We start from the raw sequence: 27,889 nt of genomic DNA on the forward strand, positions 1-27,889 counted from the left end.
GACTCTGGGCTCAAGCAGAACCCCAGGTCTGAGGGATGCTGCCTCCCCCAGGGTTCCTGGCTTGCCTGACCATCTGTGATCGGCAGGTGTGGTGGTGGCAGCATGGGGCCCTCCTCCTCCCAGTGACAGCTGCAGGGCCCAAGCTAGAACCAGGGCTGGGACTGGGGTGGGGCAGGGGGCACTGCCCTTCCCAGGCTGCCAGGCTGCCTCTGTAAGACAGAAGGGAATCTTGTGATGTGGCCTCCTGGGTCTCCCTCAGGGGCGGCTGCTGTTCTGCTGGGGTCAGGGCTCCCACCCTTCTGTAATTTGACCACTGGCTAGTGAGGGGCTGGGGAGTCCAGCCAGTACTGGAAAGAGGGACTCCTTTCTCTGACCTCAGATAGCCAATCAGTAGAGTCCCCTAAGGCCCTCTCCTCTAACAGGTGGTGTAGCATGGTGGATGGAGGGTCAGGAGCCCTGGTTCCATCACTGTAAGCTGTGTGACCAGACTGGTCCCTTAACTTCCTCCGAGCTCTCCTTTGACACTACACACGGGGACCAGGATGTTCTGGTTTCAGCCTGGGCCCCGGGTGCTTGTTGGTGGTGCTGGGGAGGGACAGAGCCTAGGAGAGGTTTTGTTCTTGGGGAAAACTGGCTTCCTGCAGAAGCCTGCACCGTTAAAGTGGTGCATAAAATCCTCGGGCATGGGGGGGACCCCTGTCTGATGACAATGACAAGCAGGAGAACTTCAAGGCTGTGTCCACTCAGGATCGATAATGAGCCGGCCCAAGTGTTCTAGGAACAGGCCCAGGCGCGGGCTTACTCAGCGCTCACTTCCAGAGACTTGGGGGCCAAACAGCAGCCTGGGGCAGCTCGGGGACCCACAGTCAGCAGGACTGGCTGGCTGAGAGAGTGTGGGTCGGGCTTGCTGGGGGAGGCTCCCAGCCTGCTCCAGCCGCGGGGCTGAGGCCGGGTCAGCCAGCACGGCCCAGGCCTGCTCCCCTTGGGCCAGCAGGGGCCATGGGAGCCCACAGGGCACCATTCTGATATGGTGGCTCAAGCAGTCACCGAGTGAGGGCCGCAGAGCTGCCGGCCCAGCTGAGGGGGCAGAAGCCTTAGCAAATCCATGAATGGGGTAGGCCTCAACTCCAGGACAACCTCCTAGTCCCGAGGAGAAGTCCCTAATGGGAAGACGCTGGGACTGGGAAGCGTGAGGAGTCTGAGGCACTAGGCACCCTTGTGAAAATCCCAAGGTCGCCCTCACTGATGGACAGACTGGCATCAGAAGAGGAAGACGAGGCTGGCTGGAACAAACCATGGCCCCTGCTCCCCCAGAGCAGTTGGGACACATTCTACTGGCAAATATTCCTGAGGCCATACTGACCAGGAAAGGTGGACGTCCCTCCCACCCAGCTCATCTGCACGGCTCAGGGCCTCTGCACAGCCGACCCCCACCTCAGAATCTCCATGCCCCTCATGCCTAGTAACAGTAACTAATAAAATGGCCCTAGTGTGATGTCGCCCCTCCTGCATGCTGAGCTCTGCCAGGCACTCGTACCAGTGTTCTCTACTTGGGTCCTTGTGGGAAGTGCTACAACTTCCATCTCACAGAATGAGGAAATGGAAGCAAGCAGAAGCAGTGACTTCCCCAGAGTCACACAGCCTGGAATCCGCTGGGCCGCCAGTCCCAAGAGGAGGTGGATCCTGACCTTCCCCACCCCCCATGAGAGGTCAGCGCCTTGCCTGCGCTTTGCTCATGGAGCCTCTCATACCCCAGCGCGGTTCTGCCCCTCGGCCCTGTTGCAGACCCAGCTCCAGTGGTCTCAGCTAAAGAAAGGACGGCCAGGGACAGGGAGCCAGCTCCCACTCCTGAGTCCGTCTGCGCCTTGTCCTCTCCAGCCTCCACGGTCCTCACACTCTCCTGCTTTCCCGTCTCTGCCAAGGAGTCTTAGGAAGCAGAACCTTAGGGGCATCGCGTCAAGTGCCTGGGACATGAGACTCAGGGGCCTAGGTTCTGGCTAACAATTGTGTTGTCCTCCACCTCTCCCTCCCTCTCTCTCTCCCTCCCTCCCTCTCCCCCCCCCTCTCTCTCCCCCTTCCCCCCCCCCCCCCCCCCTCCCCCTCTCTCCTTCCCTCTCTGTTATGGGCAGTTGGGGGCATTCACTTGCTACAGCCTTTAGGGTCTGTGTCCCCAGCTTCTATCCCACTACTCACTTTCCTCAGAACTCAGTATCTCCTGAGAGTCCCTCCACCAAAGTTAGGTTCAGCCATCCCCACAGGTGTGTCTCCCTAGGGGCTTCAATCTTACCCTCCTACCGTGACCTCCTGGTCCCTGAGGAAGCCAGCTAAGTAGAGGCTGTCAACGTGTCGAAACTGAGCCTGAAGGGAGGACTGATGGGCCCTGAATGACAGGCTAAGAGAGGGAGACGGCTGGATGCTTTTTAAAGCACTGACTCCACCCATACTGGGGTGGGGTGCTCACTCACAGCACTGAATCCTTTGAGCTGACCTGACCTCACCTAACTTGCACCATTTTGTTTTTCCCTGGGTGTGAGAGGGCCTGGACAGAGAGGAGACAAGCTCACCCCTTCCTCAAGGCAGGAAGAGAGGCTTCTGGGGCAACCACAGTAGCAGAGGGGCTGAGGTTCAGTTATGGGGCACAGAAAGTAGGCAATGCCAGTAAATGACAATCCCACTCATTGGATACTGCTACTACTGGCCCCTTGGTGGGGGGATGCCTTGGTTATGCCTCCTTCCTGGCTCTCTCTTTTCTGAAGAGCTGGTCACCATATCCCTCTTCCCCTGTAGACAGTTTACCTGGAGATGAGGGAGCCAATACTCTCAGCTGACACCTTCATTGGTGCCCAGAAGAGACAAGGAGGCATCTAGGAGGTGCCAGAGTACACAGAGTGCTGGACCTAGAGCCAGGAAGATCTGAGTTCAAATCTATCCTCAGACACTTACTAGCTGTGGGGCCTTTGGCAAGTCACTTAACCTCTGTAAATCTCTGTTTCCTCACCTCCCTCCCAGAGCTGAGGACCACAGGAGACAGTGTGTGTGTACAGCACATAAGTGGCCGGCACACCACAGGCACTCTACAGAGCTGGCTTCTCTGCCCCCACTAGGAGCTCTCACAGCACAGTCGGACAGTCCAGCTCCGCTTCCCTCATCTGGGTTAACTAACTGCCTCAAAAAAAGAGTTCTGGTCAACCCACCAGTCTTTAGAAGCTTAGGTGCTATGAAGCTCAGCTCTCTGGGGATTGGGGAGCCAGCCTTGGGGGATGGGAGTCAGAGCAAGACACCGGGAAAGACCAAGCCCTAGAGCCCACGAGGGAGTGGAGCCAGAAAAATGGGGGCCAATTCAGAACCCAAGATTCTCCACTTCTTCCTTCTTTGTCCTCACTCTGCAATCGTCCTGAGCTGTCACTGGAGATGGCTGACCATTTCTAAAGTAGCACCTTTGGGCCATCTCTCTGACAGGAATCTCTGCTGGTAATGCTACAGCCTGTGGGCATTTTTAGATGACCCTCAGCTTTGGTCTTAAGTGCCCAAGGGCTCTGAGGAAGGCTTTGGAAGGGACATAACTCTGAGCCCAGGGAGGTCAGGTTGGCACAAACACACAGGGGGAGCCAAGGCAAGATGAGAGAAGGTTGAGCACCCTCACCCAAAGGAAGGGGAGCCTGGCCCTGACACAAAGCCTGGATTCAAGAGTTAAAGCAAGAGAGATAAACAAATCAAAGAAAACACCTATTAACATAAAAAAATGTGCAAATCTAGGTCTTCAAAAAGGAGTGAAAATAGAGACTCCGGAAAAAAAAAACAGGTTTTTTCACAAGGATTGCAGAATACCTCAAAGAAATGAAGTAAAAGGTTCTTCAAAATGGAAGGGAAACTCTGTGGGGAAAAGAATTTAAAGGATAAAATAGAATTTTGTCACATTTAAAGAATTGAAGAGACATAGTTCTGGGTAATTAATCACCTTATTAATAATGCCAGTATGTTGCTAATAAAAGAGGTCATTGACACTCTTCTAACTCATGGTGGTGGGCTCACAGTTTATATGCCCTTGGAAAAGGGGGTGCAGCTGAGGGTGAAAATCGACTCTGATTGGTTAACAAGTGATGGGACAATTAATGTTATAATGAGAGATGGGCTTATTCATGACACTGAGCACCCACATCTTGGTCAAAGAGACATCAAGTTCTGTATCACCCCTCTGACAAAAGGGAGGATCTGTATTTCCCCAGACCTGTCTGAGTAAACACAACGCGCAGGAACACATCCATCTGCCTCAATTTATCTCTTTCCTGTCTTTGATTAGATCTTAGCCTGGGTAAGTCTTTGCCCAAGATTCCCCATACTGGCTGATTTCTGGATAAGGAAGTAGAAAAAGAGAAAAACCTTTGTCCCAGTTTAATAACTAGTCATTAAAGACAAGAGAGAAATACTTTCTTTCAGTTCAAAAGAAAAAGTGGCAAACCACACCTAAGAAATGTACTCCCTGAAAATGATACCAAATCAAAATCAGTGGCCACATGGGACAGAGAAATATAGGCACAGAACCAAACGACTGAGAAAAATGAAGATGAAAGCCATCAGACTTCAAAAAACAATTGACTTGGCTTTTTCGCAACGGGTTTGCCGCCAGAACACAGGTCTTGTGAAAACCATTGCTAAACCTCCAGAAAAATGGGCAAGGAAAAGACTCACATTAACATTGTTGTCATTGGACACATAGATTCGGGCAAGTCCACCACCATGGGCCACCTTATCTACAAATGTGGTGGAATTGATAAGAGAACCATTGAGAAGTTCAAGAAGGAGGCTGCTGAGATGGGAAAGGGCTCCTTGAAATATGCCTGGGTCTTGGATAAATGGAAGGCTGAACGTGTGCATGGTATTGATATCTCCCTGTGGAAATTTGAGACCAGCAAGTACTTTGTGACCATTATTGACTCTCCAGGACACAGAGACTTTATCAAGAACATGATTACAGGTACATCTCAGGCTGACTCTGCTGTCCTGATTGTTGCCGCTAGTGTTGCTGAATTTGAAGCTGGTATCTCAAAGAATGGGCAGACCCGTGAGCATGCCCTTCTGGCATACCCACTAGGTGTAAAACAACTGATTGTGGGTGTAAACAAAATGGATTCCACCTAGCCCCCCTACAGCCAGAAGAGATATGAGGAAATTGTCAAGGAAGTCAGTACCTATATTAAGAAGACTGGCTACAGCCCTGACATAGTAGCTTTTGTGCCAATTTCAGGTTGGAATGGTGACAACATGCTGGCACCAAGCTCTAACATGCCTTGGGTCAGGGGATGGAAAGTCACTTGTAAGGATGGCAATGCTAATGGAATCACACTGCTTGAAGCTTTGGATTGCATTCTGCCACCAACTCGTCCAACTGACAATCCCCTTCGTCTACCCCTCCAAGATGTCTACAAGATTGGTGGTATTGGTACTGTGCCCATTGGCCGAGTGGAAACTGGTGCTCTAAAACCAGGCATGGTGGTCACCTTTGCCACAGTCAATGTTACAACTGAAGTAAAGTCTGTTGAAATGCACCATGAAGCTTTGGGGGAGGCTCTGCCAGGCGATAACGTTGGATTCAACGTGAAGATCGTGTCTATCAAAGATGTACGCCGTGGTGATGTGGCTGGTGATAGCAAGAATGACCCACCCATGGAAGCAGCTGGTTTCACTGCACTGGTTATTATCCTGAACCATCCAGGCCAAATCATTGCTGGCTATACACCTGTCCTGGACTGTCACTGCTCACATTGCTTGCAAGTTTGCTGAACTGGAGGAAAAGATCGATCGTCGTTCTGGTAAGAAGCTGGAAGATGGCCCTAAGTTCCTGAACTCTGGTGATGCTGCCATCATTGACATGGTTCCAGGCAAGCCCATGTGTGTGGAGAGCTTCTGTGATTATCCTCCTCTGGGTCGTTTTGCTGTCCGTGATAGGAGGCAGACTGTTGCAGTTAGTGTTATCAAGGCAGTTGACAAGAAAGCTGCTGGCACTGGCAAGGTCACAAAATCTGCCCAGAAGGCTAAATGAATATTCTGTACAACACCTGACACCCCAGTCTTTATCAGTGGTGGAAGAAGGTCTCAGAACTGTTTGTCTCAACTGGCCATTTAAGTTTAATAGTACAATGCATCGTAAAAGCTTCAGGAGGAAAGGGATGTTTTTGTGGACCATTTGTTTCATGACAGTTTTAAGTTATTAGTTTTTAAAATCAGTAATTTTAAAATGGAAACAACTTCACCAAAAATCTGTCTCAGAATTTTGAGACCATTAAAACAGTTTAATGCGAAAAAAACAAAAAACAAAACAATTGACTTGGCAAACAGATAAAGGAGATATCACTTAAAACATTGTCCTCCCCCAAAATCATGATTTCTATAAAGACCTGGAAACCATCAAAAAATCAGAAACAAAAAAAAAACTGCCCAGAGGGCCACGTAAAGAAAAAATAAATGTACCCACACCCCCAAAAAAGTCAAGTCCAGGGATATTTGACCTTGTGTCAAAGAAAAGAAGGGGGAGAGGGGGAGGAGGGGGAGGAAGTGGGGGAAGGGGAGAAAATTTGAAATTCAAGGAATTGTGGAACTGAATCTTGTAAACTAAAAGTAAACAAATTAATAAAGACAAAAAAAAGAGAATGCCCCCCCAAAAGAAAAGAAGCCACAATCACCCAGAAAGAAGTCACTTAAGTAACAAGGAATTGACACCAGGATCACATAAGATCTGACAGCTCATACTATAATGGAATGGAGAGCTTGGAATACAATACTCCTAAAGGTAAAGGAGATGGACCTACAGGCAAGAACAATTTATTCTGCAAATCTGAGTACAATCTTAGTGGAAAAAACAGGATCTTTACTGGGATAGAGGAAGGTAGCCTTCCTCTCATTAGCCAATCCAAAAAGCAAACACATCAGAACTAAGGGGTGACCTTGAAATAAAAACTCAAAAATCGAGATAAACAGAAGAGGGAACTGGACCTGCCCAATGATGCCGGGCTAACATTCTAACGGGGGGGGAGGGGGGAGGAGAAGCAAGTGTCCCTTTGGGACCTAGATGTCTTCAGAGAGTCCTGAGATCAGTAAGGAGAACACAAGATGGAGGCACCGTTCTGCATTCATTCTGTTAAGAGCCTTTTTTAAAGGGGATGGCAATGCTGTTCTATTGAAGCCGGGTTCCCTAGGACTCCGCCCAACCTGGCACACCAGGAACCTCTGAGAGAGTGAGTGTCCTAGGAGTGAGGAGGGGTGGTTTGGGCTTGTCCTAGAACTAGGCAGCTAAGTGGTGCAGGAGATAAGAGTACTGGACCTGGAATCAGAAAGTCCTGAGTTCAAATCTAGCTTCAGACGCTTGTTAGTTGTGTGAGCCTGGGTAAGTTACTTCACCTCTGCTTGACTCAGTTTTCTCAACTACAAAATGGGGAAAATAATTGTAAAGTGCTTGGTATGCCTTAGAGTGCTGTGTAAATGTTCATTAACTAAGTTTCCCCAAATGTAGTTGCTATTGTTGCTTCCTAATGTAAAGACTGAAAGGGACAGTCCCATTTCGGCTTCCTGGGTTCACTTCCCAGATGCCTCGCTCAGCAGCACCATGGCAAGAATGCACTCAGGGAGCCTTCTAGAAGTCTGGCACTCTGGACGAGGACTGATGGTCATTTTCCACACCACTTATGAGCCTGCATGTGGGAGGTATAATTTAAACTTAATTGAAAGGCAATAAACTTGCAGTTGTTCTCTTAAAACTCATCTTTGTCCTTATCTGAATAATAATAATCGTGCTTTATACAGTGCACAAAAGCATCAGGCCCCTTCATATTTCGTGGCTGCAGGGACCTCGAATCAATGTGTTTTCATTAATCTGATGAGCGTTTGTCAGCGTTGATCACGTAACTGGCTCCCTGAGGAGCGCTCATTTGGGGTGAGATGAGCCGCCTCTCCCCAGGATGGAGCCCAACCATCTTCCTCTCAGCAGCCAGGAGTCGTGCTTAGGAGCCGTGGGCTCAGACAGTGAAATGTTACAAGACCACGACCCACCTCAGCATCTTCATTTTTAATGCAAACAGAGCCATGAGGGGCTCTTCCCAGTCACACTGATATCCCATAATCCACAGCTCCCTCATTTCAACCTGTCTTTTACAACTTTTACCATTGATCCCAAAGCAAGAAACACACTGGCCCTTGAGATCTGCTGTGTGTGAAGTCCTCTGCAGTCACTGCATCCTTGGGCTCTTTGACCTGGAGGGACATGGCTTGGAGATCTGGCAATTTCTATTCTGCCCCGTTAATAGACAGAGAAGGGCATAAACTTTTTCTTATCTCCCCCTCTGTGCCTTTGCTCACATTCTACCTCCCACCTGCCATGCCCTCTTCTACATTCATGTACTATGGGCGTTTATCACCCCTATGTTACAGATGAGGAAACTGAGTCACAAAGAGGGGACAGAGTCACCGAGACAGCAACCAAGCATGGACTTGGACCCAGGTCCATCCACCCCTCCCATGTTGAGTGTGTGGGTGTGGGTATCTCTATGTGCTGATGTCAGGTTCAGGGGAGGCATATATAAAAAGGTTGAGAACTTGTAACCTTTGTGGTGAGACTGGGAAAGAACACAAAGTCAAGGACCTAATACCCATCTGAAGCGTGGTAAGAAATGGTTGTCATCTTTAAAATGGTTTAAGGAATTTGGCAGGTGAATGGAGAAGGGGGCATTCCAGGTGGCAGGCAGGACCTGAGCAAAGGCAGGGGTGGGGGGCAGAGATAAGGGTTGGTGTCTGTTTCTATTAATGGAGCAGAACAGAAATTGCCAGACCCCCAAGTTGTGTCCCCATGGGCACCGAGAGGATGGCATTGAGGGGGATGGCACTGAGAGGATGGCAGGTATTTGGTGAACAGGGACTGAGTGGGACAAGATGAGGATGGAACTTGGCAGTTCAGAAATGAGGGAGCAGGGAAAAGTCAGTTGTTTCCAGCAGCACAGAGGGGTGGAAGGAGCTGTGGAAGCCAAAACAACCCAATGGGAAAAAGACGGGAAATGAATGTGGATGAAAGCAAAGGGTCTTTTGAGGACAACATGAGAGAACTGAAGAACCATTGGCTGGCCTATTGGGGTGAAGCCCACGTTGAGTGAAGAGGACTTGCCTGTGATGTCTGTGTAGCACCCTCTCTGAGGCTGCCCTCCCTACGACCTCACTGGGCCCCCAAGGCAGCCATGGCTTCAGGCTCAAGGTTTTCTTCAAACTTGAGCTCTTGAGTCCCCACTGGAGTGCTCCTCTTTGAGAGTTGGGCAGCAGACACAATGGGCTCGAGGCAGAGCCAAGTCCAGGACTATGAAGGAGGGTCTGGAATTCAGCTCTCTGGCACTGCCCTGCATTTGGGAGAGGTGTTCTTGGGTAACCACAGCAGCAGGGGTAAGGGGTTGAGGCCGGGTGTGAACCTCAGATCACTAGAAGTCTGGCTTGTCCCATGGCCTACAAAGTATCGCAGGTGCTGGCTGGTCAAGGTTCCTGACTCAGCTCGGACAGACTTTCTGAACTATGGACTGGTCTGAGGTGGCTCCGCCTCCGTCCACATTCATCATTGTGTTTCTGGGTGGACAGCCTGCTGAGTCCTGGAAATGACCTGGTGGACACTATGGCATCCCGAGTTTGGGGGTGGCTATCAGGAAACTCTTTCTACAGTAAGTTACGGGGGGGAGGGGCTGTTGAACTTTCTAGAGAGGCAAGCCACGAAGTTGCAAGAGTCGAAGCTTTGGTTTCTTGGGGAGCAGGAGCTCCCTGGTGAGGATACTTCTCCTGCCCAGGTGGGATGGCATCTTCTGATTACCCTCTAGCCCTGTGGGGGGAGGCCCTGGACAAGAGGGGCTCAGTTTCCACCACTCCACAAGTCACACATCATGGAAACAGTCAAGTCCCATCTCAATTAAAGTAAGTAACCGATGCCAGCTTGCTCAGATTATATTCGGGACCGACTCTATTTAAATTCTATACCAGGAAGAGGATGCTCCTCTCTAATCTATGTCTGGCTACCCTTCCCTAATAATCACTGCTCTCACTTAATCACTGAATGGCTGTAATTAATACCCCTGGTTGTCAAGGGGATTCTACATTGATTGGAGGGCTGGGCACGGGCCCAGGTCCATTGCAATGTCTCCCTCACCCTCCAACACAATTCCAAACTGTCTGTTGTTCATAGGAACAGCCCCGTTACCTGCACTGGGCTGGCTTTTCCTAAGGCCTTGCCCCAGGAGGCTAGGCTAGGGGGGTGGTTTTTCCTCCCCTAAAAGGTACTGAAGCTTTCCTTAAGACAGACTGGCTTGGGGATCTAACTCAACATGCTCATATGGCCTCTTCTTTGCCCAAGTACAGAAGGCTTTCAGGAGCTCAAGCCCTCCTCTGGAGTCACTGATCTCGGTGGTCATCAGGACTCACCCTGGGGGGCCGTCCTCCCTCCTCACTAGTATCTGCATTGTGGGGTCCTTCCTCCGTGATGGCCAAGTCAGACCCTGGGGGTACCTGCCAAACCGCCAGCTGTATGCCAGCATCAGAACTCAACTCTTGGGGGCTGGCCTGAGGGAGGCCTGGTCCACACACAAGGGCATGGTCTAGCAGCAGCATTCTCTTCTGGAGTTGTATTTTATTGTGCTCACCCTCACAGTTTAATGTCAATGACTGAGAGCTGGGACCTCAGAGATCCCCTGGTCCATCTCCCTCATTTTACAGATGGGGAAACAGGTTCAGCAAGGCTAGGTGACTTCCTCATGATCACACAGCCATGGTGTCCCCAGTGGGGTCCAGCCTAGGGTTTTCTGACTCCACATATCATCCCCTATCCATTATACTACCCTGCCAGTGACCAGTGCCGGGGATATAAGAGACATTCAGGGGCTATCAAGAGGACAGGCAGGCCCATCACTTCCTCTCCTTCACCTGTGGCCTCCTCCACGGGCAGCAAAGGAAGGGCACAGTCAGTGCTCCCTTTCTGCCGCTCCCAAGGGCAGCCTGTGTGTGCTTTCTCGGGCTGGGAGAGATGCTCATGGACCATTCCAGGCACCGCTTGCCTTTCTGCTTCCTGAGCCTGGGTCAGATGTCAGAATGGCTGGAAGCAGACTTTCCACATCTGACCCTCAGAACTGGTTGGGCATTGGAGGAATTCTGCTGAGGCCCTTGGCAGTGACAGACAGTGCTGCAGTGTCCTGGAAGGAGATCCCCCCCAAACCAGAGGGAGAAGGGAGGGGGTCATCATCTGGCTGAAGAGCCAACGTGCCCCCACCCAGGGGCAGGAGCACTTCTTCCAGGCGGTCATTGCGCTACTGGTCGGGACTGCCTGGGCACGAAGGCAAGGTCCAGGTCACTGGGAAGCATCATGCAGCAGCTCCTGCATGAATCTAAGGGGCTGAATGGACATTTGAACCCCTCCTGGCCTTTTGTCTTAGGCATTTTCTGTGCTAGGTAAATGGGATGTCCCACTGCAGAGACCCCTGCTGGAGATGCATTTGGGGTTCCCACTCCAGCTACACCAAAGCTAAGCTATTTTAGAGATTCTCCTGGAGACGTCCAGGCTGGGAGGGAGACCTGACCTCTGCATCAAGTCCCTTAGATGAGAGCCCAGAGCCTTCAAGAGGCCTCCAGGTGTTCCGGGACTGGCCTGAGCTCCCTCTGCAGGGCAGCATTTCCTCCTCATCACCTCCGGCCCCAAGCAATGGAGGGAATCACAGCTGCTCCTGGGCAAGTAAAACCAGCCACTCCTGATTGCTGGGAGTGGATGGACATTTGTCCTCTTAAATCTGGAAAACAGATGAGAAGCCCTTGTAGGTGGGATGGTCTGTGCCTGGGCAGCAAGATAGTGCAGTGGTTAGAGTGCCAGGCCTGGAGTCAGGAAAACCCCAGTTCAAATCCAGCCTCAGATGCTTACTAGTAAATTTAAACCATAAGTATCATGGTTCTCAGATTGGATTTCAGGGCAGCCATATTCTTCTGGGCAGCTTTAGTTCTGTGAAGCACGTCTTGTGGGCCAGCTCTATCTTTCCTTGGCATACATTAATAATTTAGGTTTATTAAGTCCAAGTGTCACTTTGCTACCTTTTGAGATATTCTGCCAGATGACAGAGAACTTAGGGACTGTGTTTTTGGTGGAGCTGGAGAGGCCAACGTCATCCATGTGAAGAGGGGCTGTCCCCTGCGTGCAGTATGGGGGTGCTGAAGGGAGGCAGAAAGACACCTCTGACCCCTTCCTCCACCAGCTTTCTCCAAGGGGGATTTGGTTTCCGGCCAGGAGGGGAAGCAGGAGCTTGGGCCAGAGAGCTGGCCATTCTACTCTCCTCAGAGAGGGCATGCCAGGTGACCATTTGTCTTTCTTCTCCTTTAAGTATGAGTAATCTAGGGGAGTGGTTTTCAGATTCAGAATAAACCTCTGATTGCTGTTCATTAGTGTGCAAAGGGGGGCCCTGGCTTTATGACCAAAGCTTGACTCCTTTCCCACCACAGGCCACCATGAACACAGGGTAAGTAGCCAAGAAACCCATTTATCCAAGTCAACAGCAAAGCAGAAGTCTGAGAAGGGATCCACAGGAGAAAACGTGCCCCACCATACAGAGTGAGGAGCGCTCCCCTGGGGAGAGAGCTCTGGACCTCCCTGTAATAAGAATGTAAATTTGGAAGATCTTCCCTGCCCCTAGGCTAAAGTGCACCTGAAGCCTGGGGTGGGAGGCTTGTTTTTCAGTAGATACTTCTTGATTGGCCAGTGGGTCAATAAGGTTGTTACATTCTCTGAGCCAGGAGGCGGCTATATAAGCCCTGATGTGTAGCTTTGTTTTGGGACTCACTTTGAGAGGTGTTCTGTGATTTGATCTGAATTCTGGGAAGCCGTTGTTGAGAGTCCCCCGGCTTTGAAAAACCCAGAATGTGGAAACCCAGATGTTGACTGGGTATGGATGTAATGGTTGGACAGTTTGGAAATCTGTCTACTTGATCTGTTAATGTCTTGATAATTCTGTCTGTATATTTTGAAGTTTGGGGTGCTGACCTTTTCCCCCTGAACAAGGTAAACGATATATGTCTGACTGATTAAAGTAAGCTTGTTAACCCATTTTGAGTTGCTTTCCTTTAACAAAGCAGATCCAAGAACCTGTATGGGCAGCAAACCCTGAGGACGCACTTGGGGTGCTTGCTGCTACACTCCCCCAGCAGGGGACAGGGACGTCATGGAGACTGGGGCCCTCTCGCGGTGGGTTCTCGTCAGTCTTATTCTCTCTTCACAAGGTGAAGTGGGCTTGGCATCATCCTCTCTCAAAGCTGCAGGGCAGATGTAGAATCCGGAGAGACTGGAGAGATTGCCTGGGACCACATCTATTCTCTCTCACTCTCACCCCTCCCCAGGCGTGGGGCACTGATCTCCACCAAGGAGAGAGGCCAGCACCAATAGCCTTGGGCACTCGAATTAGACTGAAGAGATTTTTGGTCTGACTCAGCTATTTTTAGGAGTGATGATAATCAACCAATGAATCAATAAACATTTACTTAGCACCTTCTATGCCCCAGGCCCAGTGCTTGGGGTTGAGGATACAAATGCACAATCTGAACACCTTCCGCTCCTGAGAAGTTTACCTTCTAACGGGGGAGACAAAGACATAAAATAATAGAAAGTGTGTAAAGACAAATGAATGCAAGGCAGCTTGAGGGGGGCATGATGGGGCAGGGAGATCTGGGAAGGGTTCATGTAGAAGGGAACCCTGAGAGAAGAGAGGGGAGGAAGGGTGCATTCCAGGCATGGAGGATGGCCAGTGTGCAATGACTCGCACAAGAAGCAGAGACAAATGCTGTTCTTCCTGGGTCCCAGCATCCAGGAGGAGTGCCAGCCAGTGAGGCTGGGGCCACGTTGTGGAAAGGCTTAAAAAAAGCTAAACCGAAATTGGTATTAGGTTCTCAAGGTGCTGGGGCACTGCTGACAACAGCTAACATTTTTTTTTTAAATGTTTTAAGGTTTTCAAAGCACTTTGCAAATATTGTCTCCTTTTGTCCACAACCACCCTTGGAGATGGGGGCTATTATCACCCCCATTTTATGTGAAGAAACTGAGGCAAACAGAAGTTACATGACTCATCCAGGGCCACCCAGTTAGGAAGTGTCCCAGGCTGGATCTGGACTCAAGTCTTCCTGACTCCAGCCCAGTGCCCCACCCACTGAGCTGCCCAGCTGCTTCCAGGAGGCTCAGTGTGTAAGGACTGTTTTGGCAGCAGGGTCTAGGGTGCCACGGAGTGCTGGGAGGCTGACTAATTAGGAGGTCACTTCAATCATGGAGGAGTTGACAAGGGCCTGACCAACAGAGCAGAAGTGAGCATAAAGATGGTCACTAAAGAAGGTGAGTTTTGGCCGCTGGTTGGAGTCAGGATCATGCTTAAACTATGGACCCGAGACTGCAGCGATCGCCGGAAGTTTGACAGGAAGGAGGCCTGGGATGAACAAGCAGGACCTCAGCGTGGGCCAGAACATCCATCCAGTTCTCCATATTTAATAGGCTCCTGGTGATGGATCAATCATTCTGGCATCAATTTCTATAGAGCTGTGCTAGTCAGACTCATGAAAGTTGATGAGGTCACCAAGAGCGTAGAGGGAGAAGGGTCCCCAAGAGAGCCTTGGGCACACCCGCAATTAGGGGGAGTGATGTGGAGGAGGATCCAGAGAGGAGGTGTTCATTGGTGACAAATGAGAAAATACAAGATTTGCCCGTGAGTGATGAGGTCATGGGCCAGATTACAAAGAGCTGGGGGGTCAATGGGGAGGAAGGAGAGGCAGTAAGTGTGGACAGCTTTTTCATGGTTGGTTGGTTTTTTTTTTTTTCAGTTTGGATTAGAAAGGGAAGAGAGATGTAGGATGATAACGTGATTGGATGGTAGGGCTCACTACAAGTCTTTTTAAGGATGAGGGGAGCTTGGGCATGTTGGAAGGCAGCAGGGAAGGAACCACTGGGGAAAGACTGAAAATATGGTGGAAAGGATGACTGAGAATGCAATCTGGTGCCGAAGAAAAGGATACCTCTATCTGTATCACCAATCTATCATCTATCTGTCCGTCATCTACCCATTCTCATATCTGTCTCCTTTGGCAGTCCTATTTCGAAGATACCCTTTAATTTAGCCACCAGTGAAGTTATTCCCTCCTTTCCCTTCCCTTTGCATCTCAGCAGCAGCTTTGTGCTTGGGTGCCTGATGTGTGCAGGGTAGTAGTTTTAACAGCTGATTCACTACAGATAAAAGCTGGCCTATGACACTGATTCCTTTGTCCCAAATCTAGAACAGAGGATGCAGGAGGGCGGAACAGTGTTTGGCTGTGAGGTGCAGAGACACCATCTAGATCCTTCTCCAGAGCAGACAGGCTTTCTCCCGGCTGGGGGCAGAGACGAACAAAGAAGAAATCTTAGGTTTTCGATGTACAGATTTTGGCTAAGCTTCCCAAGAGGCAAATTAAATTGTACTGGGGCTTCTCTTCCACTCCTCAGGGTAAGGGTCAGAGCAGGATTTTCCTAGATTGCCAGGTCATGTGGCCTCAACAAACTCACCTCTCTCCAGCGCATGCCCGAGCACAGAAAGCCCCATACACAGACGGTGGGAGTGTGGATGGTCCTGGATGGCAACATCCATGTTCCAAAGGGACCAAAGGATGGGGAACTTTGGGCTTCACCCTAATTCTTATGGCCAGACAGGTACCACCTCACCACCCTGACGGTCCCAAACTTCTCTGACTAGTGATACTGGTCTGTGGTCCTCCTGTGCTTCATCCTTCCCTGGAATAAGTATGAGGGCAGAAAAGGAAGCTGGGAGGGTGCTTCCTACCTCAATTTCGGAGAATAATTTGGGTAGTATGGCCACTAATTTTTCTTTTAAGTTGATAGAACCTCCTGTGAATCTATCAGTTCCCCAACCCACCTACTCACAACCACCACTTTTGCAGCTGGTTCCATTTCTCTTTTCTGAGATTGCATTATTTAAGATCTCTATGTGGGGTTCTGTCTATTTGTGTATTTTACATTTTTGAAGGTGATCCTCTATTTCTTTCTTGTTCTTGGTTTTACTAAATATTAACTATGCACACTTGGTTCTGATCATTCTTATATTTCTTCTGGATTTATTGTGATTTTACCTTGTTTGTCTGCTACTTGTAGATTTTTTTCTCTTTTTAAATAGGCAGGCTAAAGATTTAACAAATTTATTAGCCTTCTCAAGAAAACAGCTTTTCGTTACATTTATCATTTCAGGAGGGTGTTTGTTTTGTTTTTCCCCACTGATCATTCCTCTAAAATCTTTGTGTGCTTATTTTTATGTGTGTTTATTTGTTAACTAACTAAAAAACACATATTCTGTTCATTGATTTGCTCTTTTTCTACTTTGGTAAAGCACGTTTGTAGGGATAACACTTTCCCCAAGGACAGCTTCAGCTGCACCTCTGGTATCTCATTTTATCAGTTAGATCCTTCTTTCACCTTGTTATTTGCTTTTCTGATGATTTATTCATCAACTGGTTCCTTCTCAGGACTCCCTGGGAGTCTCTGTTTTGGGCCTGTAATTTTTGGCTGTGTGGCTGCTCTGATCACCATTTTTATGTGATGGGGTCTTCAAGGCTGAAAGCTTTGCCTTTCCACAAGTTTACTGTTTCTGGGCCTCCTCTGTCACATGAGACTCCCTGAGGGACTATGGTTTTGTCTGTCTTTGTATCTGAGAAACTTGGAAAGTGTCTAATAGGAAGACTGACTGAAGACTGACTGAAATCTGAAGCAGTCTTGGGAACACATGTGTCAGTCAGTCCACCCAGGACTGTTCAGTTGCATGACATTTCCCACTTTGGGAGGCAGAACTTAGGCCATAATCTGGCTGAAAGGCAAGTTGGGAAGACCGTGATAAGGGAGTCAATAAGCCATTTCAGGCTGCCGTGGCTATGTCTCAGCCAAAGTGCTGCAGTCACCTGAGTTTTCAATGGCTGGAATGAATACACGCTTTCATCCTCAGGCTGCACGTAGTCAGATTTATGCAGTTGGCATCCATTAGGACAGTAAGAGTTGCTGAAACACCTGGCTTGTCCCTGGCACAAGGCAGACTGCCCTGCTTTAAAGTGGGTGGGAACAGTGAATTTGTAAGAAACAGGAAGAAAACGGAGTCTTGGGAATGTGACTCTGAGCCAGATGGAGTGAGAAATCATCCAGACCGCCATGGCAGCAGGTGAGGGGCGGAGGAGCAGGCCTCCCACATTCACTTACAAGGATTCACTGACAACACTCCTTTGACTTAGACCATAGGGGCAGCAGGCTGGTGATCAGAGGTAGCTAAGCTCTTGTCTTCAGAGCTCCTGACTCGAAGGCCATTTTTTTGTCTAACCAGATGGGTTGGGATGCTTCCCATGAAAGGGGCTGTTCTAAGCACAGATCGGGGGCAACTAGGTGGCCGCCGGGGCCTGGAGTAAGAAAGACTCATCTTCCTGTGTTCAAATCCAGCCTCAGACATTTGTTAGCTGAGTGACCCTGGGCAAGTCACTTAGCCCTGTTTGCCTCAGTTTCCTCATCTGAAAAATGAGCTGGAGAAGGAAATAGTAAAGCACTGGAGTATCTTTGCCAAGAAAACCTCAAATGATGTCACAAAGAGCTAGATATGACTGAAAAGTAACAGAAAAAGAAGGCATAAATCCTGGACTGTTTCTGTCTGAGTCACTGCAGAAGACCTAAAATGAGGCTAAGCTATGCAGACTCCCAAGGGCAGACAGGGCTTAATTACAGAGCTGTTAAGCTCTCCTGAGTGTGGGATTGTAGGGCTCTGACCCCTCAGGGTACAGAGGGACTATTACTTCATGTCAAAGACAGCTTGACCTGGAGCATGAGTCAGGGAGAGATCATTTGAAAATGATCACTGGACTCCCTGAAAACCATAATTTAAGGGAAAAGACTTGAGGCCATGTAAGGAAACTGCCCAGATCTCCCAGAACCAGAGGGTAAAGTGAAGCTAGAAAGAATCCACCAATTACCTCCCGAAGGGACTCTCCAAAGGAAACTCAAAGCTCCCATGTCAAATAAGAAATATGCTGTGAGCACCAGAAAGAAACAATTCAAAGCACCCTGGAAGCACAGGGCAAACCCAGGACTACAACATTCCAAAGACAAAGGCCACCAACCAAGGGGGCACAGTGGATGTGTGAGCTCGAGGTGCCAACTGAAGGAGCATGGACGTGTAAGAGGACCTGGTGGCTGGGTGAGTTCAACCTGCCCTCCGACAGGCAGCTGGGGAGGTGGCTAACTTGGGGCTGCAGCTCAGGAGAGAGGCCAGGGCCAGACGTGGGAGCAGATGACAACCCCAAGGACAGAACCTTGGGAACACCCCCGAAAGTGGTCAGGACATAGAAGAAGGACCAACAGCTCGTAGGGAGCAAGTGTGAAGAGGAAGGTGACTGACAGGGCCAAAGGCTGCCGAGAGGCTGAGAGCGCTGAGGACGAGGGAGAGGCCAGTGGGTCTGGCAGTTAGGAGAGGGCTTAGTGGTAACAGCAATGCTATCACTGCTGTAACAATAGGTAATGTTTATATACAGAACCTACTAGAGGCACGAGGCAGGGTGCTGTGCGGAGCAGCTTACGCTTACTATGTTGTGTGACCCTCACAACATGAGGCAGGTGCTGGTATCCTTTCCAATGCCAGGGTCACAGAACAGGTCTCGCACTCTCTCCCCTGCAGAACCACCCACAGCCCACGGAGGACTGTTACAAGTAGGTTCATTTTACCCACGTTACAGAGAAAGTGAGGCACAGAGAGTCTGACGTGGCTCCCGACTCCTCGCCTGGGCCCCTCTTTTGGGCTTTCTCTGGCCCAAGTTCCTGACTGGGATCATTCGAGGGAACGTACCTGGAGCCTGGATCTCACAGTATCTGATCTGCACTCACTAAGCTGGTGCTGGAGCACGGGCCCCCCAAAAGCTCCTCGCTGACCTGACAGAAGCCAGGTGTTCTAGGGAGATGACGGGAGGCTCAGGAAAAGCAGCAGCAGCAGCTTGGGAGGAAGGGGAAGCCTACTATGCACCACCTTACAAATAATGTCTCATTTGATGGGAGAGGAAAGAAGGAAAGGCCTTTCTGGCAAGAGCCAGGGCTTCAGCTAGGGCAGAGGACCCTTTCTGAGCTCATCAGCATGGCTGCAGGGCTTCCTCTGGGGGCCCACAGCTCTCCAGATGCACCCAGAGCTGGGCCATTTCCACCACTCCACAGGTCCCTGGTACTTGCCAGTCTGAGCCCTCCAGGCACAAGCAGTGTGTAACTGCTGTGGGGCTAGGGCTGGGGCTCCACATGGAGCCATGGGTGGCAGCCACAGCTGTGCGGCCCCAGCCCAAAGAGAGGGCTCTGGGCTCCCACCCCACTGCTGGGACACTCCTCCAAGAGGCTGCTGGCTGTTGGCTGGGCCTGCTGCCTGTGTGTTCAGGTTGGGGCTGAACTCCACTAACAACCCAAGATTCAGGGGTATGCCCACAGAGCCACAGGGCAGCTAATCGGTGTTAGTGTCCTAAGGGGGTGGTGGCTATTTCCATGACACTCTACCAAACTGCGGTGTGCGAGGCTCTGTAGGAATGGGGCCGACAGCTGTGCAGGAGAATGCTCCCCAACGGCACAGGCAGCAAGGACCACCCACTGTGCCTAAGCTCCCACTGCAGCAGCAAGCCCCGAGAATGACACCTCAAGGGAAGTGTTCTTTAAATAAGCTATCTTCACACGAGCTGAAAACTGAAATGCAGGAGCCATCAGCAGTCAGCTTTTACTCTCCCAAAGTCTGTGTGAGTGAGGGACTGTTGTGTGTATAAATGCTTAATTGACAGTCATTTTTGTTAGCAAACAGTTTTACACAGCAGAGAATCAGTGACAGGTTAACTGTGACCCTTTAAGCCTCTGGACACTTGACTGGTACAGACACAAGGACTCAGGGGGAAGACACAGAGGAATGACAAAAAGAAGAGCTTAGGTGAAAAGAGATCACCCTGTATTTGGGGATGCCTTGGGCATGGGGCAAGCCTTCCAGAACTTCACCAAGCTATCAGGCAACAGCTCTGAATGCGCCTTATCACACGCGAGTGCCGATGACCCAGTCTTCTAAAGGCTTCGGACAAGCCGCTGGGCGGCTGCTTTGGACGTAGGCAGCTCTGGATGCAGAGAGATCGGTGCTTTAAGGGTAAACTTTCCCCATACAACCCAGCGCCAGCCCTTGCAGGTAGCCGTGTCAAGGGAGGAGGCCTCTGCCCCAAGCTGGGTCCCAGAATGCCCCTGGCAGCGGGGGATGGGGGGAGACAGGCTAGGCCTTGGGCGTGGCCAGGTCCTCCATGCTGAACTGCCGGCTGGGCTTGGTGGTCTCCTGCATCAGCTCCTGCAGCTGGCCGATCTGTTCTGCGCTGAAGTCATCCAGCTGCTCTTTTGTGAGGCATGCTCCCAGACGCGTCTTCTCCGCCCCATTCGTCTGCTGCCACAGCGCAGCTGCATACCTCTAGGAAAGAGAGAGCAGGGTGAGGAGGCCGCTGCCAAGGTCTGGACCCGCTCCCTGATCTCGCTCCCTGACCAGGCCTCTGAGGGCACTCGCCTGCTTCTTCAGAAGGGTTACTTTGAGGGATATCAATTACTTCTCACTGACAATTTATTTTTCTCCAACTGGCAGTGAGCTGGAAAGCACCCCTCAAGTTACAGAGAAGAACATCTGGGCCTCAGCTAATCTCCCAGCAGGCACTGCTGCATGCTTATCCTCACTCAGAACCAGCAGTGGCCTGGGGGTGCCAGATCTAATCCAGAACCCTCATCTGAGAGAGAAGGAAACAGAGGGGGAAGGGAAGGAAGGAGGGCAAGGGGAAAAGCAGGCATCAAGTGCTACGAGCTACACGCTGAGCACATCAGAACCCGCACCTTGTTTTTTCTTCACAGCGATCTTCAAAGATAGATGCTATCCTTATCCCCAGTTTAAAGATGAGGAAACTGGGGCAGAGACAGAGGTTAAGTGACTTGCCCAGGGTCATTGCTAGCAAGGTTACAAAACCAGATTTGGACTCAGGCCTTCCTTATACATTCTGCACAGGGCCACCAAGCTGCCTCGGAATCAGCCGGCATTCATACGATGCTTTATGGTCTGCAGAGAACTTTACAGACATTAACTTATCCGAACCTCACAATAATCCTGTTAGGGAGGTGTTACTGTCCCCATTTCACAGGTAAGGACACCGAGATGGGATGTGATGAGAGCAGAAGCACAATCTTTGACACTACGGACAGCGATCAGCATTGCTCTGAAACATCCGCCATGCTGTCGGAGGTCAAGCCTGCCATTTCTGTGGAAGCCCCCCACCCCTCACTGCTCATCTGCTTCCTACTCCCCAGCTCCTGCCCAGAGCCGGCCTTCAGTCAGCCAAGAACCTACCTGTGCCAGGCATTGTGCTAAGGGCTGGGATGTGAAGCCGATGCCTGCCCTCGGGGAGCTGCTAGTCTAAAGGGGGAGAGCCAGCAGGGAAGCACATGCACACACGTGTGCACGCACACATATGCATGCACACACACAAGCACACACACACAAGAACATGTGTGCACGCACACACGCACACACACAAGTCAGGCATAGGTTAAGTAGGAAATCACGAGCAGAGGGAAGGCCCTAGAATGAAGCGGGGCTTGGGAAAGGCTCCCTGCAAAATGACTCCTGTAAAGAGAAGGCCAGAGTGTCCTTCCTGAGAGGCCTCGGGCTTCCAGACCCTCACACCCACCATGGCCAGATCCACCTGCCCAGAATACAGTGCTCACATGAGCTCCCCTCACTAACTCCCGGGCTCTCCTCTGCTTCTGCTCTAACTGCCAGACTCCTTGGACTGGCATTGACGGCCCCCGCCCACCTCCCTCTCTACTTGTACACATGCCACTCTTCCTGTGGTGGCTGATTCTGGCTCCATCTGGGCAGAGGCTAGGCAAGGTGGACGTCACCTGCCCAGGGCAAAACCTGTTGTTGGGTTCTTTGCAGAAAAGGCAAAGTGGAGGGGGGAACACTTAGGGAAGGGAAGGGGAGAAGGGTACAATTTGTGAAGCTGGCCTATTGTGTTTTCTGAGAAAAAAGGGGGGGGTGGATTCTGGACCTTAGTTTCCTCTGCTGCCCCATGAGGAGCTTGTTGTATTACAATGCGAAGCCCACCCCCAAATCCCCATCCCTCACCTCCCATACCATCCCAGTCCCCACCCCTGCACTCTCTAAAATCTGAAGATCCCATGACATTCTCTGACCCCAAAAGCAATACATCAGTTTGCTGGATTCACTATGCAGCTATTTCACAAATGACAACTTCCTTCGGATTTAATTAAGTTTCATCTTGTCCTGATCAAGGGAAAAATGCCCAAAGAGAAATATTCAGGGATAATTTAATCGTGCAAATGCCAACGGGGAAAAAGCATCTCAAAAGTCTCCAAATATTAACTGAAGCAATCAACAGCAATTCAGGGATATTAAAAACATAGATCTAGATTCTCTTTCCTAACATAGTCATGACTTTACAAAGCTGCGTCTTCTTCAGGAAGAGTGGCTGCTCCTAGCTGGGTAAGGAGCATGGTGGTGGTGGTAGTGTCAGCCTCCCATTTGGGAAGCTGCCCGCAGGATCAGGTGTCCGGAGAACATTCAGTACCTTAGGTACAGTGAGCTCTGGGGGGTGTTAGCTCGTACTGTAACTTCCACATCACTGGCTTGGCTGGATAAGGCTCTTGGGGACCAGAGAGGCCCCGGGGACATCAGCCCTAGCCAGGCGGCACTCCAGGAAGCCCAAGCCAAACAAACACATCCGGGCTTCTTGCCCTGGTGCAATCCGATGTCAGGCTTTGCTTCCAACAGCTCTAAAATACCTCTCCTTTCCCCATCCCAAGAAGGACCAACCAAACGGTGACCCACATGTCCCTCCAGATCTCTGGACTTCCCAAGCCTGGGTGCCCAGGATCCCTGCTAGGGTCATCAAAGTAGGCTTCAGGGCTCCAGGTCCCTGCTCTGGGCCATTGTAGCAGCAGTGATGAGTGGGTGGGATGGGGTCCTGGGCCGGCACCACCAGGGAAGAGACACTTCACAACCTCAAGCATGTCTGCCTTGAGCCGAGCCCTGGCCATGGCTGGGCCCTGAGCCGAGCACTGGATGTGGCTGGGTCAGACACAGGCATGGAGGTCACCTGGAGATACTGGGCACATTGCCTAAAACCTTCTAGAAGTTTCAGAATTCTCCTATTCACGGTGCTCTGGGGAGAAGATTCTGAATTACTTTGCCTTTGCTTACAGGACACGATTTACCAAGCAAAGACGATGGAGAGAATTCTGTTGGCTCCCGTGGGTCCGTCTCCTGAGGGCGCAGAAGCACTGGGGACACCCTTAATCGCTGCCTTAATGAATCTTTATTTGGGGGATAACTCTCAATTCGCTGCCAAGTGAATGATGTCATTTTGTGGTCCCAGCATGGTTTTGTTCAAGGCAGAGAGGCAACCTTATGTGGCCAGGGCCGCTTGTTGCAAACCCTGCTATCATACTCTACTTTCAGTCGTGGCCACACTGGATTTGAGATAATGGGGGCACACAACAATTAGTGGCTGGGGGCACCACAGAGAAAGTGTAGGCATTGGAGTCAAGGTTTGAGATCAAATATGGTCTTGGACACTTAGGAGGCATGTCCTTGGGCAGGTCATTTGACTCAGCTTCCTCAATTGTAAAACAGGGATCATAATACCACCTACCTCCCAGGTTGTGGTGAGGAGATATGGCCAAGCTGAAAGTGCTGCGTGAACGCGCTGAGCTCCTTAAGCTCATCAGCGCAGGCCTCCGGAGGCCCATTGGCTGCTGGGAAGTTGAGAGTGGAGCTGGGAGGGGAGAGAAAACCTGAGAGTCCAGAGATGGCAGAAGCCACGAAAGGGAAATGAGGAGGGAGCAAAGAGGAGCCATCCGAAGTCTGCACAGAGACTGGGCAGCCAGCCAGGGGTGACCAAGGAAGGAGATGTAGGCGCGCCGACTGTGGCAGGATAGCCCAGATGGCTGAGGACGCGGGGGGCTGCCCTCGGCGATCTGGAAGGAGCAGGCTCGGCAGAGTGCCGGGGAGGGGATCACCGTGGGCTCCAGGAGTGCCTTCTCCTCCCTGGCAGGCTGGCAAAGACAGGAAGGAAAGAGAACGGCAGCTGAAGGGGGTCACAGGACCAAGGGGAGGGTCTGGGGTCTTTGTGCTCAGTTGTGTCTGACTCTCTGTGACCTCATTTGGAGTTTTCTTAGCAGACACTGGAGTGATTTTAGTCTTTTCCTTCTCCAGTTCATTTTACAGATACGGAAACTGAGGCAAGCAGGGTGAAGTGACTTGCCCAGGGTCACCTGGATAGGGAGTGCCTCAGGCCAGATTTGAGCTCAGGAAGAGGAGTCTCCCTGACTCCAGGCCTGGCCCTTTGTGTACTATGGCACCCCTGAGCTACAGGGGTGGGCCTGGCAAAGCCCAGCTCAGTGCCACATTTAGGAAGGACCCTGACAACATGGAGCCCGTCTGATGAAGGGTGCGGGCTGGAGACCACCTGGCTTCTCCATGGCATTTCTCAAGCACAGTAAGATGCATTCTCTCACTGGGTCTCCCACCAGTCCATGCCAGACAAGAAGTGAGGAAAGGACTGGGAAAGGAGCTCACTGCCTGGATCCAGTCTCTCACAGGCTGAAGGGCTGAGGGCTCAGATGTGCTTGGACGCTCAGAAAGCAGATCTGGGCTCATTCCAAGGGGAAATATCTGTGTAACAAGAACTGGCCTCCCCAGAAACAGTGGCTGGACCGACCCTTTGGGCGTTGCTCTGACTGGAGGATCTGTGAGGACCTAACACTGAGATGCTGTTAGCACCTTCTGCTAGCCTGTCTGGACCCTTCCATCAGCTGGTGACATGGCACCATTTCCAGAGCAGGGAACCCTTGGAAAACTGAACACAGGTCCAGAAAAGAGAGTGGGCAGTGTAGGGAGGGGACTCATTAAAGCTGGGCAGCCTGCTGCTCCCCACTTTCACCTCCTTTGCCTGGCTACATTCTCAAGAGGCCACATCCTCTGACGGAGTGACCACCCACAACAGCGCTCTCCCTCTTCCCACCTCACCCCTTTTGGCCAGCCTTCGATGGCCCGATCCTCACTCCCCTGCAGCTTTCTGAAGCTGGCAGCACTGCTCCTTCTCAGTCGGCTTTCGGGGGATCCTCAGGGACCTTCTGTCTGTCCCCTGAGGCTTCGTCCTCCTGGGTCCTATGCCCTTCTCTCCCTCAGCTCTCTCCTCCTTGGTGTTCCTCCAGTCCCATGGCTTTAATGATCATTTCCATGCACTAGGCTGCCAAGCCTATATGGGCAACCAGCTTTCTCCAGCATCTTCCACAGGCGTGACCAGTCCAAAGGAAGTTAAAATGGTGAGATACTGTGTTGAGCGACGGGTTTCACAGCACAATCACGATCCCAACCTCTCCCCCTCCCTCCCTCCCTGCCCCTTCCTCTCTTCTCTCCTCTCCTCTTCTCTCTCTCCCCACCCCCCTCCATCTCAGATCATTCATGATCTGATGACAATAATGTGAAAACCTTCCTTCCGATTCTGCCTCAGGGCTAGTTGAGGAGCCCTGTGACTCTGGCCAAGACCCGTCCCTCTCCGCTTCCCTCCTCACATCAGCGCAGCGAGGCGCTTAGACTGAGTGATGGCAAAGGACTTTTTCAGCTCTAAACCTATGATCTGAGGATCCTAATTAAATTCGATGAGTATTTATGACGCGTCTCCTCGGTGTAATGCACTGTGCTGGGCATCCGCGTGAACAGGAATGACAGACCGACTTCACTAAAGGAAGACAATCTCAAACACACTTTAGTATGGTAATATAAACAGGGACATGGTAATATGAAGAGGGCAGAAGAAACCCACCCAAGGACTAAATACCGCACGGGAACAGAGCGCAGCAGGCCTCTCTTCCCACGTGTCTGGTGGCTGGTGGCCCAGAGAGCAGGGCCATGTTCTTTAGGCTGCCAGGGAGACTGGATTCCCCGGCAGAAAGCCGTGCCTAAATGTCAGTGTGAGGGGGCAGGGCCACAACCCATCCCACATCATCCCTCTCCCCCTGCACACTGTCCCCAGCACTCACTGAGTGGTCAGTCGGTGACCTGAGCTGAGAATCATCGATTTCGGGAGACAAGGGCCCTTGGAAGCCTGTCCAACCTTCTCATTTTTCCGATATGGACCCTCCCAGGCTCCTAGAATTGGAGGGATGGGTCGGGGACTTGGGGTGGGGGCTGCCATTTGGCAAAGGCATTGGATTTGCTCTGCTCAGCCCTAAAGGGCAGGACAAGAACAAGGAGTTGCTGGGACTGAGGCTGGCTATTGAGACATTTCCCAACGATCAGAACTTTTCAAGAGAAAGGCACTGGTCAGTCATGTAGAAGAGGGCCCAACCACATGGGCCTTGGGCCTTTTCCAATGGGAGCGCAGCCACCTGCTCCTCTCTGTGCCTGGGAGAGGCGTCTTCCCCGCCACAGGCCTGTGCTGGGGTCTCAGCTGTCAACCCCTGCCTGAGTCCTGCCTCCCTCCCTCCTCCAAGGTCTCAGAGCACTGCTTAGGGCCTCTCCCCTGTGAGGGATCTGCTCTTCCTCCAGAGACCCCCTCTGGGTCACAAGGATCTTTAGGCCTTCGGAGTCTCACCCAGTACCTTGCAGAGAAAAAGGCAGGATCCCTTGGTGGCCTTTTGGCATCCCTCCCCTTGGGCTGCTGACCACAAACAGGGAGCTGTTTACCTCCCCCTGAAGCATCCTTAACTTCTATTCAGTAAATCCAGAAATACTAAAAGCAGGGTGCCTGAGGCCTGGCCACCGGGCTGGGGATGGGGACGGGGACAAGCAGGAGACATAATGGGGTTTAATGAGCAAACTGAATGTCATTCTCATCAGAACAAAGCCCCACAAGCTCTGGCTGAACAGAGGTGGGAGGGAAGAGGCAGGGTTCTTGTGCTCTACCATCTGAGCCCTGAGCTGTCACTGTGAGCCCAGGCCAGACCTGGACCTTTGCTGGAGCCATTCACTGCTTAACGCACCTTGATTCTGCTTCACGTTTAAAACAAGAGGTTTTCCAAAGTCACGTAAAAGACAATCAATGTTTTTATACCTTACCATTAGAAAGGCTTCACTGGGTTCCTTTTTTCTCACACTCACACACACACACACAGCCCTATGCAAAATGAGATATTTCTGCAACTTTCTTTTTTTTTTTTGGAGGGCAAATGGGGTTAAGTGACTTGCCCAAGGTCACACAGCTAGTTTTTATGTTAAGTGTCTTAGGCCGGATTTGAACTCAGGTCCTTCTGACTCCAGGACTGGTGTTCTATTCACTGCACCACCTAGCTGCCCCTTTTTCTGCAACTTTCACGGTTCTGTTTTTCCAAAGCATAAAGTCCCTGGAGACGCCAGAGCCCCTCTCCTTTGGCCCAGGCTTTTTGGGGCAGTCTGGGTTCACCTCTCATGTCTGTCCATCCCACTGGTTTGGCATGTCTCTGTTGCCTGGTCACTCATTTAATCGCGCCCCCTCCTCAGAGCTCCCTGTGTCCAAGGAGCTGCCTGAGGGCCCACTCTCCAAGGTCCTGGAACATGGTAAGCAGGACCGACTGGCTCTGGATCCCCCAGGGCCTCCCATCTGAGACCCCTGGATGCCTCCACCTCTAATATCCAGATCCATCCTCAGCACCGAACACTCAAGGTCCTGCGCTATGGGTAAGAGAGACCAACATGAAAAAGAGCTCCTGAGCCCGCAGGAGGGATGTCCTGTGGATACTGACCAGAGCTGAGCCTTGAAGGCTGCAATAAAGAAGGACAAAGTCTAGGTCTGGAGGCTGGTCACCTCCCGTGGG

At 51.1% G+C, this 27,889-nt stretch overlaps 1 protein-coding gene and 1 pseudogene across 1 annotated transcript in view; one reads left to right on the top strand and one right to left on the bottom strand.

Moving 5' to 3' along the window:
- Positions 1-4,504: 4,504 nt before the first annotated feature.
- Positions 4,505-6,124, top strand: LOC138166025 (elongation factor 1-alpha 1 pseudogene; annotated as a pseudogene).
- A 13,857-nt stretch (positions 6,125-19,981) lies between these two features.
- The window catches only part of SDHAF3 (succinate dehydrogenase complex assembly factor 3), a 28,017-nt gene continuing 20,109 nt past the window's right edge, over positions 19,982-27,889 (bottom strand). The window contains exon 2 of the mRNA XM_069094478.1: positions 19,982-20,501. Coding sequence (XP_068950579.1) covers positions 20,313-20,501 — 189 coding nt within the window. The 3' untranslated portion in view covers positions 19,982-20,312. The remainder of the gene's footprint in view (positions 20,502-27,889) is intronic.

The sequence above is a fragment of the Petaurus breviceps genome, unplaced genomic scaffold (assembly GCF_028583685.1).
Source record: "Petaurus breviceps papuanus isolate PSGF00001 unplaced genomic scaffold, PetGlider_PUasm1.0 218, whole genome shotgun sequence".
In the NCBI taxonomy this organism is placed as follows: domain Eukaryota; kingdom Metazoa; phylum Chordata; class Mammalia; order Diprotodontia; family Petauridae; genus Petaurus; species Petaurus breviceps.